The 15,501-nt window shown below is 44.8% G+C and overlaps 1 protein-coding gene across 4 annotated transcripts in view; it reads left to right on the top strand.

Annotated features, from left to right (window-relative positions):
• The first annotated feature begins 2,827 nt into the window (after positions 1-2,827).
• The window catches only part of LOC110487903 (F-box/LRR-repeat protein 2), a 35,042-nt gene continuing 22,368 nt past the window's right edge, over positions 2,828-15,501 (top strand). For 3 of the 4 annotated variants that reach the window (XM_090227527.1, XM_036970880.2, XM_036970879.2), the window contains exons 1-3: positions 3,036-3,540; positions 10,063-10,124; positions 12,555-12,609. In XM_090227527.1, the coding sequence (XP_090083653.1) occupies positions 3,511-3,540; positions 10,063-10,124; positions 12,555-12,609 (147 nt within the window). In that variant the 5' untranslated portion in view covers positions 3,036-3,510. Of the gene's footprint in view, positions 3,541-10,062; positions 10,125-12,554; positions 12,610-15,501 lie in introns of all 4 variants that reach the window. The other variant, XM_036970878.2, reaches the window with a different exon arrangement.

Below are 15,501 nucleotides of genomic sequence, written 5' to 3'. Positions count from 1 at the left end.
GAGATACTGGTGTGATCTTCAAACACTAGGAATTAGGCAGAGATACTGGTGTGACCTTCATACACTAGGAATTAGGCAGAGATACTGGTGTGACCTTCATACACTGGGAATTAGGCAGAGATACTGGTGTGACCTTCATACACTGGGAATTAGGCAGAGGGACTGGTGTGATCGTCGTACACTAGGAATTAGGCAGAGGGACTGGTGTGATCGTCGTACACTAGGAATTAGGCAGAGGGACTGGTGTGATCGTCGTACACTAGGAATTAGGCAGAGGGACTGGTGTGATCGTCGTACACTAGGAATTAGGCAGAGGGACTGGTGTGATCGTCGTACACTAGGAATTAGGCAGAGGGACTGGTGTGACCGTCGTACACTAGGAATTAGGCAGAGGGACTGGTGTGATCGTCGTACACTAGGAATTAGGCAGAGGGACTGGTGTGACCTTCATACACTAGGAATTAGGCAGAGGGACTGGTGTGACCGTCGTACACTAGGAATTAGGCAGAGGGACTGGTGTGACCGTCGTACACTAGGAATTAGGCAGAGGGACTGGTGTGATCGTCGTACACTAGGAATTAGGCAGAGGGACTGGTGTGACCGTCGTACACTAGGAATTAGGCAGAGATACTGGTGTGACCTTCATACACTGGGAATTAGGCAGAGGGACTGGTGTGATCGTCGTACACTAGGAATTAGGCAGAGGGACTGGTGTGATCGTCGTACACTAGGAATTAGGCAGAGGGACTGGTGTGACCGTCGTACACTAGGAATTAGGCAGAGATACTGGTGTGACCTTCATACACTGGGAATTAGGCAGAGGGACTGGTGTGATCGTCGTACACTAGGAATTAGGCAGAGGGACTGGTGTGATCGTCGTACACTAGGAATTAGGCAGAGGGACTGGTGTGATCGTCGTACACTAGGAATTAGGCAGAGGGACTGGTGTGACCTTCATACACTGGGAATTAGGCAGAGGGACTGGTGTGATCGTCGTACACTAGGAATTAGGCAGAGATACTGGTGTGACCTTCATACACTGGGAATTAGGCAGAGGGACTGGTGTGATCGTCGTACACTAGGAATTAGGCAGAGGGACTGGTGTGATCGTCGTACACTAGGAATTAGGCAGAGGGACTGGTGTGATCGTCGTACACTAGGAATTAGGCAGAGGGACTGGTGTGATCGTCGTACACAGTGGTGGAAAAAGTACCCATTTCTCATACTTGAGTAAAAGTAAACATACCTTAATAGAAAATGACTCAAGTAAAAGTGAAAGTCACCCAGTAAAATAGTACTTGAGTAAAAGTCTAAAAGTATTTGGTTTTAAATATACTTAAGTATCAAAAGTAAAAGTATAAATAATTTTCAAAGTGCAAACCAGACAGCACTATTTTATTTGATAATTTACGGATAGCCAGGGTCACGCTCCAACACTCAGACATCATTTACAAATGAAGCATTTGTGTTTAAGGAATCTGCCAGATCAGAGGCAGTAGGGATGCCCAGGGATGTTCTCTTGATAAATGCGTGAATTGGGCCATTTTCCTGCCCGGCTAAGCATTCAAAATGTAACTAGTACTTTTGGGTGTCAGGGAAAATGTATGGAGTAAAAAGTATATTATTTTCTTTAGGAATGTAGTGAAATAAAAGTAAAAAGTTGTACAAAATATAAATAGTAAAGTACAGATACCCCCCAAAAATGACTTAAGTAGTACTTTACACCACTGGTCGTACACTAGGAACGGGGCAGAGAGACTGGTGTGACCGTGGTACACTAGGAACGGGGCAGAGAGACTGGTGTGACCGTGGTACACTAGGAACGGGGCAGAGAGACTGGTGTGACCGTGGTACACTAGGAACAGGGCAGAGAGACTGGTGTGACCGTGGTACACTAGGAACGGGGCAGAGAGACTGGTGTGACCGTAGTACACTAGGAACGGGGCAGAGAGACTGGTGTGACCGTGGTACACTAGGAACGGGGCAGAGAGACTGGTGTGACCGTGGTACACTAGGAACGGGGCAGAGAGACTGGTGTGACCGTAGTACACTAGGAACGGGGCAGAGAGACTGGTGTGACCGTGGTACACTAGGAACGGGGCAGAGAGACTGGTGTGACCGTGGTACACTAGGAACGGGGCAGAGAGACTGGTGTGACCATGGTACACTAGGAACGGGGCAGAGAGACTGGTGTGACCGTGGTACACTAGAAACGGGGCAGAGAGACTGGTGTGACCGTCGTACACTAGGAATGAGGCAGATGGACTGGTGTGACTGTCGTACACTAGGAATGAGGCAGATAGACTGGTGTGACCTTCTTACACTAGGAACGGGGCAGATGGACTGGTGTGACTGTCGTACACTAGGAACGAGGCTGGGGTCACTCCTAGAACAATACACACACAAACACACTGCCTATTAGGCCTAATAACCTAAACTGTCACACTGCTTGTAAAAAGTAGGCTACAGTAAAGTAATAGTTTGTAGCAGTATAAATGCGCCCTCTAGAGACGCTTTGGGAACAGGCTCAGATGACTCAGTTTAGTACTTTTGTAAGAGATACTCAACTCCCTCTTACATCCGTCTTCAACCATTTGGTATAGCTATTATACTCGTCACGTTGTTGTATACTTCTCATCACGTTTCATTCGATTAAATAGATTAGGCCTGCTACGCATGTACCTATCGTGAGATTAACGCATAACATGTATAAAAAGACATGGAATTAACTCGAATGTGTGGTTTTGTGTAAAGGAGATTTTAGACGAAAATAATGATGGAGCGGTTTCTCTGTAATAAACAGCAAACTCTTGGCGATATATTCGGTGGTTCCTGTATACCAGTCAGTGTTTTTCGGATTCAGAACCGGTCAGTGCCCCTGTGACAGTTCGGTGACCCACCTCGCCGTTAACGGACCGGGAGATATTTCGGTGTCGCGTTGCTGAACTTCTCCAACGCAAACTCACTATCAAAACAAATCGGACACACGTGCTTTTCCCGCAGAAAAGACGTCACCGCCACAGCCCTCCCCTTCCATGTCCACCGTAGAAAACAAATACTAGAATAACAGAAGAAACTGATCAAATGTTTTTGGATCACGTTTTTCAAACATGTTAATGTTTCAACCCGCTCGAGCAGGAGGGGGGTTATTGAGACCAGCTGATTAGCGCTGCGAGCTGTCTGAGAGGCGGAAGTGAAGTCACCAGGAGCGCGTCCATGTTATTATTGTTATTTTGGTAGCTGGCAGTGTGATGAGACGGACTGGAGAGCCGTCGGGCTCAAAGACTAGGTTATTGCTCTTCCAGGCCGCCCCGGACTAAGCAGCAATCCCGGAGAAAGAAGCCCTGTTGCCGGCAAGGGAGAGCACCCAGTCCAAGCTCCTCTCCCACCAGCAGCCCTTCGAACGACACAGGCTACAAAAACAATACGGTATCCGACAAACCTAACGCTAGCCCCAGACGTGTTGTGTACGGTAACACCCTCCGCAGTACGGTAACACCCTCCGCAGATATGAACGGAATCACCAAGGGCAGGTTTGAGGTAAGAGCTGCAGAAACGGGACAGGAGTGTGTATGTAAACGGCTATGAACGGTAGTAGATTTTCGGTATGGTGTTTGTGCGTGCACTGTTTGAATTGTACATGCTGGAGGGAGCTGGGGCTTTGTTGGTTAAGGGTAATACGAAATCCTGTTATTGTCCAGACGGACGCACAATCGGACTGCTGCAACACCGAGCTCAGTCTGTGGTACAGGAGCGACAGATAGGGCTGAGGTTGGTTGCCATAGTAGGGCTGAGGTTGGTTGCCATAGTAGGGCTGAGGTTGGTTGCCATAGTAGGGCTGAGGTTGGTTGCCATAGTAGGGCTGAGGTTGGTTGCCATAGTAGGGCTGAGTTTGGTTGCCATAGTAGGGCTGAGGTTGGTTGCCATAGTAGGGCTGAGGTTGGTTGCCATAGTAGGGCTGAGGTTGGTTGCCATAGTAGGGCTGAGGTTGGTTGCCATAGTAGGGCTGAGGTTGGTTGCCATAGTAGGGCTGGTTGCCATAGTAGGGCTATGCCCGGGTAAACAAACAACATGGGGTATAGGGATGAGGCTGGGACCAGGGTATAAGGGGATTGATAGGCTGGAGTATAGGTGGTGGGCTGTAGCGAGAGAGAGAGTGGGCTGGGGCTATAGGGAAGGGACTGAGGTTGGTTTGGGCTATATATTTTTTTATTTTAACCTTTTATTTACCCAGGCAAGTCAGTTAAGAACAAATTCTTATTTACAGTGATGGCCTACCGGGGAACAGTGTTCCGTGTTCAGGGGCAGATCTACAGATCTTTACCTTGCCAGCTCGGGGATTCGATCTGGCAACCTTCTGGTTGGCCCAACGTTCTAACCACTAGGCTACCTGCCGACCCCGCCCAATAGGGGTGAGGCCGAGACGATTTAACCTAGAGACTTGAATTTGTTTATAGCCCACATAGGCAACTACTCGAAAGCTAACTGCCCTACAAAAGTCAGTGTTATTCAGTGTCGTATGTAAGTCGTCTCCCACCTCTCTCTGTCGGTAACAGACTCGTTGGGTTGGTCACGCTGTAGAACGGTCACTGTCATGCGTCGCGGCAACATACATGTTATATAGGCACCAGGCTCCTATCTCCTGAAACTGGGAACCAGCCTGCTCGAGCACAACATACATGTTATATAGGCACCAGGCTCCTATCTCCTGAAACTGGGAACCAGCCTGCTCGAGCACAACATACATGTTATATAGGCACCAGGCTCCTATCTCCTGAAACTGGGAACCAGCCTGCTCGAGCACAACATACATGTTATATAGGCACCAGGCTCCTATCTCCTGAAACTGGGAACCAGCCTGCTCGAGCACAACATACATGTTATATAGGCACCAGGCTCCTATCTCCTGAAACTGGGAACCAGCCTGCTCGAGCACAACATACAGACCTTTGCAAGTAGAAATGTCAAAACTAGAGCTAACATGATTCCTCGCTTAACAAAGTTAGGCTGTGTCTGTTCTACATAATAGGGATTGTGCCTTACTGAACACATTAGGTAGGGTAGCATGTGATCTGTAATGGTTATCTTGCAGTGTGTGTGTGTGTGTGTGTTTCAGGCCCGGCTCCAGGATGAAATCATTATTATCGCTTTAGAGCCCCTAAACAAACAAAGTAGACTGGTCCTACTACTGTTCAAATGTACAAAAATCTATCTGGAATGTTTCATATAATAACAGAAAGGTATGTGCCCCACTACGACATACCAACACACACAGATCAGCTGACAGGAAGAGCAACCACTAGGCTGTCATATATTCTTACAGGCTTCATAGTTTAAACTTCAATACTTAGAACTATAGGCTAGATTTCTGTAGAATGTGTGACGCTCTGCGATGAGCGTAACCTACATTAAGCCAAGCCGCCGCTTCATCGACTGCGCACTATTTTCTGTGGGAGAGTTTCAGAAAAGCGAACTAAATCAAACTAAGTGCGGGTATTCATAGCTGATGTGAACTTTCCTACATGACAGGAGACAATTTTTAATCTGGGGCAAATAAGAGTAAACACCTATTCAGATAGTAACACACGCTATAGAGAGCAGGGAGGGGGGCGAAAAAGTAGGCTGTGTCGTTTTTTATATAGTATTTGACATCAGTTTTACAGTAGCCCATCACGCAACGACTGTGTGTAATGTAAATGAATGATAAGAGTGAACGTTTGCCTACTTCTTTTTAGTAGACTGGACACGGTATTGGTCCTAAACTACTACGACATACAACACATACAAAGATGTAGGCCTACCTGAAATGCAGCCATATACACAACTGTCATTTCGTACACAAGAAAGCATGTGACGTTGAAGAGAAGCCCCACGAAGACTGGTAGCCTAAAACAGCACACAGCGTAACCATGGATTCAGGACCGCCGGTGAGCGCGATGAAAGGATGATACTTTCAGCACCACCGAAGTGGACAATGGGAGCACCACCCCAGGGGCTCGCCTCGGAGCACAACCAATAGGCTACATTGGTCATTGTCCCTATACCAATAAAATAATGCAAAGCTGGATATCTATCAATAGCAATTAGACCCCAAAAGCAAGTCACAGAAATCTAACATGCATTGAAGTAAAAAGCAAAGGCCTAATGTAAAAAGCATTACATTACATTTAAAAAATCTTCCAAACAACCAGGCTTACATGAGGGAAGAACAATGAATGAATAATTCTGTTGTGGCGGCCAGGGACATAAAGGCTGCAGCTTACCATTGTAGAAGAGCCTCCACCAGGTAACTATTTCCTTTGGTAAATCGCGATGACGTTTTCCTCACCGCGGCATCCAAAGTGCTAAAAAAACAGTAATGCTACAACCCCATCTCGTTTCCATCATCATGCTGACCCCACTGTGCTTTCAACTACATACTCTTGCAGAGTTTCTCATGAGTCTCATGAGCTGGTGTGGTCCTGCCTTTCTGGCATGCCTCCCAAAGCTTTTCCAATTCAGCATCACATCGCAGTTTTTCTACATACTGAGGACAAGCTTGACAGCGGTGTGCAGATCAGTAGCGTCTGATTGCAGGAACTTGTTAGGAGGGTCGAAGAGCCTCAGGATTGTGTGAGTCATTGTTAGCAATAAACTTAAAGCTAGGCTCTGTCACTGCTTTCAATAAAGCCTATGGCCCCAAGTCTGACATCTGTGCCATATGCACAAGTCGATTTGATTTCCCCCGAGCATCTCTGATGTTGTCACTTGATTTCAAAATGACTGACACCGTGGCCAGTCCATCAAGAAGTCTTCTTCAGTTTCTCCCCAGTGTATAGTGCAGCCACCATGGGGTTTTCTAAAGGTATCGTACAGAGAGCTACACACGTTGAACAAGTCCTCTATCGCCTCCTCAGATGACATAGCTGCACCACAACCAACTGCAGACGCTACAAAAGGCCCGCTTTTCTCACACTGAAAATGCGTCTGAGGTAACGTTGACTCCTCATCACCGAGGTGGCCAGGTGGCTGAGGTAACGTTGACTCCTCATCACCGTGGTGGTCAGGTGGCTGAGGTAACGCTGGCTCCTCATCACCGTGGTGGTCATGTGGCTGAGGTAACGTTGACTCCTCATCACCGAGGTGGTCAGGTGGCTGAGGTAACGCTGGCTCCTCATCACCGTGGTGGTCAGGTGGCTGAGGTAACGTTGGCTCCTCATCACCGAGGTGGTCAGGCGTCTGAGGTAACGCTGGCTCCTCATCACGAGGTGGCCAGGTGGCTGAGGTAACGCTGGCTCCTCATCACCGAGGTGGCCAGGTGGCTGAGGTAACGTTGGCTCCTCATCACTGAGGTGGTCAGGTGGCTGAGGTAACGTTGGCTCCTCATCACTGAGGTGGTCAGGTGGCTGAGGTAACGCTGGCTCCTCATCACTGGTGGTCAGGTGGCTGAGGTAACGCTGGCTCCTCATCACCGAGGTGGTCAGGTGGCTGAGGTAACGCTGGCTCCTCATCACTGGTGGTCAGGTGGCTGAGGTAACGCTGGCTCCTCATCACTGTGGTGGTCAGGTTGCTGAGGTAATGCTGGCTCCTCATCACCGAGGTGGTCAGGTGGCTGAGGTAACGCTGGCTCCTCATCACCGAGGTGGTCAGGTGGCTGAGGTAACGCTGGCTCCTCATCACTGTGGTGGTCAGGTGGCTGAGGTAACGCTGGCTCCTCATCACCGAGGTGGTCAGGTGGCTGAGGTAACGATGGCGAAATAGTCATTCATATACCGTTTATGTTTATGCGGAAACAAAATGGGGGGGGTACAAATTCTATCTGGGGGGGTCCATGCCCTGCTTTGCCACTCCGTAAAGGGGTGTGTGTGAGTACAGAGAGGGTTGCTGTGTGTGTTGCCATCACGGTGGATTTCCCAATTTTTTGCTGCAGACTAAGAACCTTAACTAAGGCCTCTTAGAACCAGGCTGGAAACCCAACCAGCCACTGCATGGATGAGAAACTCAACCAGCCACTGCATGGATGAGAAACTCAACCAGCCACTGCATGGATGAGAAACTCAACCAGCCACTGCATGGATGAGAAACCCAGTCCAGTCAACATTCTCTAAGACCTAAACCTCAACTGTAGTTGTGTATAAAGGGTGTGACCATTCAACAAGTTCAGGAAGCTAAACTCCCAGGTATAACATTATATAGTCAATTATCATGGTCAAGTCATATTGACTAAGTTGTTGTGAAGATGGGGAGGTCTGTCTGTATAATATGTTCTGTGTTGACAAATCAACTACTAGTTGTTCGGTAAAATGGACTAGGTTAGAGGATATGGTCAAGTGCAGCAAGGAGAGACCTAGCAAAGCTGCAGCTGTCTCAAAACAGAGCAATGTGCCCTTAACTGCACATAGAGAACTAACTTCAACATGCCGGTATTTCCTGGTTGAGGGTTGACCTGAGATTAACTGCATAAATTCTTGTTTTTGTGAGAAATATTATTATTGACATTTTCCAGATTGCCTGCATAATCAACTTACATATAACTGACAGACATACATACTAAAGGTCGACCGATTTATGATTTTTCAACGCCGATACCGGTTATTGGAGGACCAAAAAAGACGTTACCGATTTAATCGGCCAAATTTTAATTTTATTTGTAATAATGACAATTACAGCAATACTGAATGAACACTTATTTTAACTTAATATAATACATCAATAAAATCAATTTAGCCTCGTTTAAATAATGCAAAAACAAAGTGTTGGAGAAGAAAGTAAAAGTGCAATATGTGCCATGTAAGAAAGCTAACGTTTCAGTTCCTTGCTCAGAACATGAGAACATATGAAAGCTGGTGGTTCCTTTTAACATGAGTCTTCAATATTCCCAGGTAAGAAGTTTTAGGTTGTAGTTATTATAGGAATTATAGGACTATTTCCCTCTATACCATTTGCATTTCATTAACCTTTGACTATTGGATGTTCTTATAGGCACTTTAGTATTGCCAGTGTAACAGTATAGCTTCCGTCCCTCTCCTCGCTCCTCCCTGGGCTCGAACCAGCAACACAACAACAACAGCCACCATCGAAGCAGCGTTACCCATGCAGAGCAAGGGGAAAAACCACCCCAAGGCTCAGTGCGAGTGAAGTTTGAAACACGCGCTAACTAGCTAGCCACCAGCCTCATCTCGGGAGTTGATAGGCTTGAAGTCATAAACAGCGCAATGCTTAACTGCCTGAACGAGGCAGTTAACCCACCGTTCCTAGGCCGTCATTGAAAATAAGAATGTGTTCTAACTGACTTGCCTAGTTAAATAAAGGTATATAACATTTTTGGGGGGGCAAATCGGCGCCCAAAAATACAGATTTCCGAATGTTATGAAAACTTGAAATCGGCCCTAATTAATCAGCCATTCCGATTAATCGGTCGACCTCTAATACATACCCCACCAGACATGCCACCAGGGGTCTCTTCACAGTCCCCAAATCCAGAACGAATTCAAGGCATTACATTATTATACAAAGCCATGATCACAATGAAAATTCCTTCCTTCTCAAATTACTCAAACAGCTAAATTTGCTTTAAAAAAAACAAAAACAAATGAAACACCTCACAACACAACGCCTCTCCCCTATTTGACCTAGTTGTAATGTCTGTTAATGTTTTTAAAATGATGTAAATTGTAAAGTGTTTTTAGTAATTTATTTTTCATTATGTGTTGGACCCTAGGAAGACTTGCTGTCACCATTGCAGTCAGCTAATGTAATGGGGATCCCAAAAAAATCTCTAATGTTCTTCTCTTCTGAGTCTTCACCAGTAAATTAGGCTACTCCCTCTCGTTAGCTTTCCTTCCTCTCTCGTTCCCATTCTCTCTCGGTAACGGTGTTCTATTGTGTTGCTAGGGGCTGTTTATGTAGCTGTAACTCTTAACATTCCTAAATCAATGTTTGGTGTCTCAGCGGACTCTCTATATCTCTCGTGTGTGTGTGTGTGTGTGTGCACAGGCCTGTGTGTGTGTGTCTGTGAGTTCTATTGGGTGCTTGTTACCAAGGTGACAGTGGCTCTGATGTGGATGTTGATTCTCTCTCTAGGTGTTTTCCAACAGCGATGAAGCTCCCATTAACAAGAAGCTTCCCAAGGAGCTGCTGCTCAGGTTAGTTACACACACACACACACACACACACACCCGAGTGCTCACCCCAGGGCTTAAAGTGTGAGGGTAACTTATTAAAAAAGGACACGGCTGGCCTCACTTAGCAGACTGTTGACCTTGAGTGGTTAATTGTGTGTGTGTGTCACCTTTGAAATGTCTACTAGCTATGCGACCTACAGAGCATCATAACGTCCTTCAGAGGCTGTACGTAACCCTACTAATCTGAGATCACTGTCTAACACACACACACACACACACACACACTGTCATAATGGTGTATATAGGTGGGTTCTGTCTGTATGAAGTTCACACAGCTGGAGCTGAGCACTGCGGAATTTCGCACAGAGGCTATTTATAGCACAAACAACACACACAGAGCCTTCAGAAAGGGTTCACACCCCTAGACTTAGTCCACATGGACTAAGTGTGTGGATTAAATAGAGATGATGTGTCACTGACCTACACACAATACCCCATAATGTCCAAGTGGAATTTTGTTTGTACAAAGTTTTTTTTTTTTACAAATGAATTCATTAAAAGCTGAAATGTCTTGAGTCAATAAGTGTTTAACACCTTTTTGTTATGGCTCTCCAAAATAAGTTAGAGTAGAAATGTGCTTAATAAATTGCGTGGAATAGTGTTTAACAGGACTTTTGAATGGCTTACCTCATCTCTGTACCCCACACATACAGATAATTGTAGTGGTCCCTCAGTCGAACAGTGACTTTCAAACATAGATTAGACCAGGGAGGTTTTCCAAATTTTACGTTTACTTTTAAATCGCTCTGGATAGGAGCGTCTGCTAAGTGATGTCAATGTTAACTGCCTTGCTCAATAGCAGAACGGCAGATTTTTTTTCACCTAGTCAGCTCGGGGATTTGAACAAGCGATCTTTCGGTTACTGGCCCAACACTCTGCACCGCTAGGTGACCTGCTATTGGCCTCATGGTGAAATCCCTTCCTCTCCGGAAACTGAGTTAGGTGTATAATGACCTCGGCATATTGATACACCATCCAAAGTGCAATAACTTCACCATGCTCAAAGGGATATTCAATGTCTTGTTTATTTTCTTTTTACCCATCTACCAATAGGGGCGGCAGGGCAGCCTAGTGGTTAGAAGGTTGCAAGTTCGGAAGGTTGCAAGTTCAAACCCCCGAGCTGACAAGGTACAACTCTGTCGTTCTGCCCCTGAACAGGCAGTTAACCCACTGTTCCTAGGCCGTCATTGAAAATAAGAATGTGTTCTTAACTGACTTGCCTAGTTAAATAAAAGGTAAAATAAAAAATAAAATAAAAAATAGGTTTTGCGAAGCTTTGCGAAGCGTTGGAAAACCTCCCTGGTCTAATCTGTGTTTGAAATTCACTGCTCGACTGAAGGACCACTACAATTATCTGTATGTGTGGGGTACAGATGAGATGAGATGGTCATTTAAAATATGAAAAGCGGTACTCGGTTGATTGTTTCCCCAAACATAACACTTTGTATTCAGGACAAAAAGTTAATCTTGCAAACAGGACATGTGTTTTTGGAATATTGCCGTTCTGTACAGGATTCCTTTTAACTGTCATTTAGGATAGTATTGTGGAGTAACTACAATGTTGTTGATCCATCCTCAGTTTTCTCCTATCACAACTCTTAACTGTTTTAAAAGGGAAGGTAAAGAGGGATTAACTAGTCAGTTGTACAACTGAATGAATTCAACTGAAATGTGTGTTCCTCATTTAACCCCAACCCCCCTCTGAATCAGAAAGGTCCGGGAGGCTGTAATCGACGTCATCAGTGCCCGGGGAGCAGCAGTTGTTGTTGTTGTTGTTGTTGTTGTTGTTGTTTAGCTGTGTGGACCAGTATGGAGGGAATGAAGGATTCAATGTATTCACTCAACAGAAACACTCACAGCTGTAATCGCTCCCGAAGGGTGTGAATACTTATCTCGTTGACATTTCTGTATTCCATTTCCAATACATTTGCACAATTTTCTAAACCATATTTTTACTTTGTCATTATGGGATATTGTGTGTCTCTTTAATACATGTTTAATTCAGGCTGTGATACAACAACATGTGGAATATGTCTAGGGGTAGGGGTATTTTTCTGAAGGTGCTGTCTAGAACACACAAACAGGATTGTGTGTGTGTGTGTGTGTCATGGAACCAAGTATGCATGATTAAAGTGTACAATGGCCTCTGCCACGCTCATCAGCCAGTCGTCAGAGACGATCGATCAACTCTTATCTGATTGGTCAGCTGCTCCACTGATCAATGATGTGTGTGTACATGACATGTGCTCTGTTACTTTGCCCCATCTGACCACGACCACACACACACACACACACACACACACACACACACAGCATTTGTCTCTGTCCATGAGGGACTAATGGGACGGTTACCCCTGTTGCCTAATAGCTACATGCTTTCTCTCTCTGCAGAATCTTCTCCAACCTGGATGTGATCACATTGTGCAGGTGTGCCCAGGTGTCCAAGGTAAGGCACACCGATACAGGTATCATAACTACAGTGCCTTGCGAAAGTATTCGGCCCCCTTGAACTTTGCAACCTTTTGCCACATTTCAGGCTTCAAACATAAAGATATAAAACTGTATTTTTTTGTGAAGAATCAACAACAAGTGGGACACAATCATGAAGTGGAACGACATTTATTGGATATTTCAAACTTTTTTAACAAATCAAAAACTGAAAAATTTGGCGTGCAAAATGATTCAGCCCCCTTAAGTTAATACTTTGTAGCGCCACCTTTTGCTGCGATTACAGCTGTAAGTCGCTTGGGGTATGTCTCTATCAGTTTTGCACATCGAGAGACTGAATTTTTTTCCCATTCCTCCTTGCAAAACAGCTCGAGCTCAGTGAGGTTGGATGGAGAGCATTTGTGAACAGCAGTTTTCAGTTCTTTCCACAGATTCTCGATTGGATTCAGGTCTGGACTTGGTCTGGACTTGACTTGGCCATTCTAACACCTGGATATGTTTATTTTTGAACCATTCCATTGTAGATTTTGCTTTATGTTTTGGATCATTGTCTCGTTGGAAGACAAATCTCCGTCCCAGTCTCAGGTCTTTTGCAGACTCCATCAGGTTTTCTTCCAGAATGGTCCTGTATTTGGCTCCATCCATCTTCCCAACAATTTTAACCATCTTCCCTGTCCCTGCTGAAGAAAAGCAGGCCCAAACCATGATGCTGCCACCACCATGTTTGACAGTGGGGAGGGTGTGTTCAGCTGTGTTGCTTTTACGCCAAACATAACGTTTTGCATTGTTGCCAAAAAGTTCAATTTTGGTTTCATCTGACCAGAGCACCTTCTTCCACATGTTTGGTGTGTCTCCCAGGTGGCTTGTGGCAAACTTTAAACAACACTTTTTATGGATATCTTTAAGAAATGGCTTTCTTCTTGCCACTCTTCCATAAAGGCCAGATTTGTGCAATATACGACTGATTGTTGTCCTATGGACAGAGTCTCCCACCTCAGCTGTAGATCTCTGCAGTTCATCCAGAGTGATCATGGGCCTCTTGGCTGCATCTCTGATCAGTCTTCTCCTTGTATGAGCTGAAAGTTTAGAGGGACGGCCAGGTCTTGGTAGATTTGCAGTGGTCTGATACTCCTTCCATTTCAATATTATCGCTTGCACAGTGCTCCTTGGGATGTTTAAAGCTTGGGAAATCCTTTTGTATCCAAATCCGGCTTTAAACTTCTTCACAACAGTATCTCGGACCTGCCTGGTGTGTTCCTTGTTCTTCATGATGCTCTCTGCGCTTTTAACGGACCTCTGAGACTATCACAGTGCAGGTGCATTTATACGGAGACTTGATTACACACAGGTGGATTGTATTTATCATCATTAGTCATTTAGGTCAACATTGGATCATTCAGAGATCCTCACTGAACTTCTGGAGAGAGTTTGCTGCACTGAAAGTAAAGGGGCTGAATAATTTTGCACGCCCAATTTTTAAGCTTTTGATTTGTTAAAAAAGTTTGAAATATCCAATAAATGTCGTTCCACTTCATGATTGTGTCCCACTTGTTGTTGATTCTTCACAAAAAAATACAGTTGTATATCTTTGTTTGAAGCCTGAAATGTGGCAAAAGGTCGCAAAGTTCAAGGGGGCCGAATACTTTCGCAAGGCACTGTACTCAATGTGATTTCAGTCAGTTGTCAAGGTTCCACATTGTGCTCAACTTTCCCTACTGAAATCAAATCTTATTTGTCACATGCTTTGTAAACAACAGGTGTAGAATAACTAAATGCTTACTCACGGCCCTTTCCAACAACACAGAGAGAAAAATAGAGAAAAAATATATATTTCCGGGAATAAATACACAATGAGTAATGATAACTAGGCAAAATACACGAGGTACCAGAATCGAGTCGATGTGCAGGGGTACGAGGTAATTGAGGTAGATATGTACATATAGGGAGGGGTAAAGTGACTAAACAGGATAGATAATAGACAGTAACAGCAGTATACTGTAGGTAGGGGTAAAGGATAGATAATAGACAGTAACAGCAGTATACTGTAGGTAGGGGTAAAGGATAGATAAGACAGTAACAACAGTATACTGTAGGTAGGGGTAAAGGATAGATAATAGACAGTAACAGCAGTATACTGTAGGTAGGGGTAAAGGATAGATAATAGACAGTAACAGCAATATACTGTAGGTAGGGGTAAAGGATAGATAAGACAGTAACAGCAGTATACTGTAGGTAGGGGTAAAGGATAGATCATAGACAGTAACAGCAGTATACTGTAGGTAGGGGTAAAGGATAGATAAGACAGTAACAGCAGTATACTGTAGGTAGGGGTAAAGGATAGATCATAGACAGTAACAGCAGTATACTGTAGGTAGGGGTACAGGATAGATAGACAGTAACAGCAGTATACTGTAGGTAGGGGTAAAGGATAGATATTAGACAGTAACAGCAGTATACTGTAGGTAGGGGTAAAGGATAGATAAGACAGTAACAGCAGTATACTGTAGGTAGGGGTAAAGGATAGATCATAGACAGTAACAGCAGTATACTGTAGGTAGGGGTAAAGGATAGATACTAGACAGTAACAGCAGTATACTGTAGGTAGGGGTAAAGGATAGATACTAGACAGTAACAGCAGTATACTGTAGGTAGGGGTAAAGGATAGATAATAGACAGTAACAGCAGTATACTGTAGGTAGGGGTAAAGAATAGATAATAGACAGTAACAGCAGTATACTGTAGGTAGGGGTAAAGGATAGATAATAGACAGTAACAGCAGTATACTGTAGGTAGGGGTAAAGGATAGATAATAGACAGTAACAGCAGTATACTGTAGGTAAGGGTACAGGATAGATAGACAGTAACAGCAGTATACTGTAGGTAGGGGTAA

Source organism: Oncorhynchus mykiss, chromosome 30 (assembly GCF_057628025.1).
Source record: "Oncorhynchus mykiss isolate SJ-2025 chromosome 30, ASM5762802v1, whole genome shotgun sequence".
Lineage (NCBI taxonomy): Eukaryota > Metazoa > Chordata > Actinopteri > Salmoniformes > Salmonidae > Oncorhynchus > Oncorhynchus mykiss.
The sequence above is the reverse complement of the archived record's forward strand: the minus strand, read 5'-3'. Positions and strand labels throughout refer to the sequence as shown.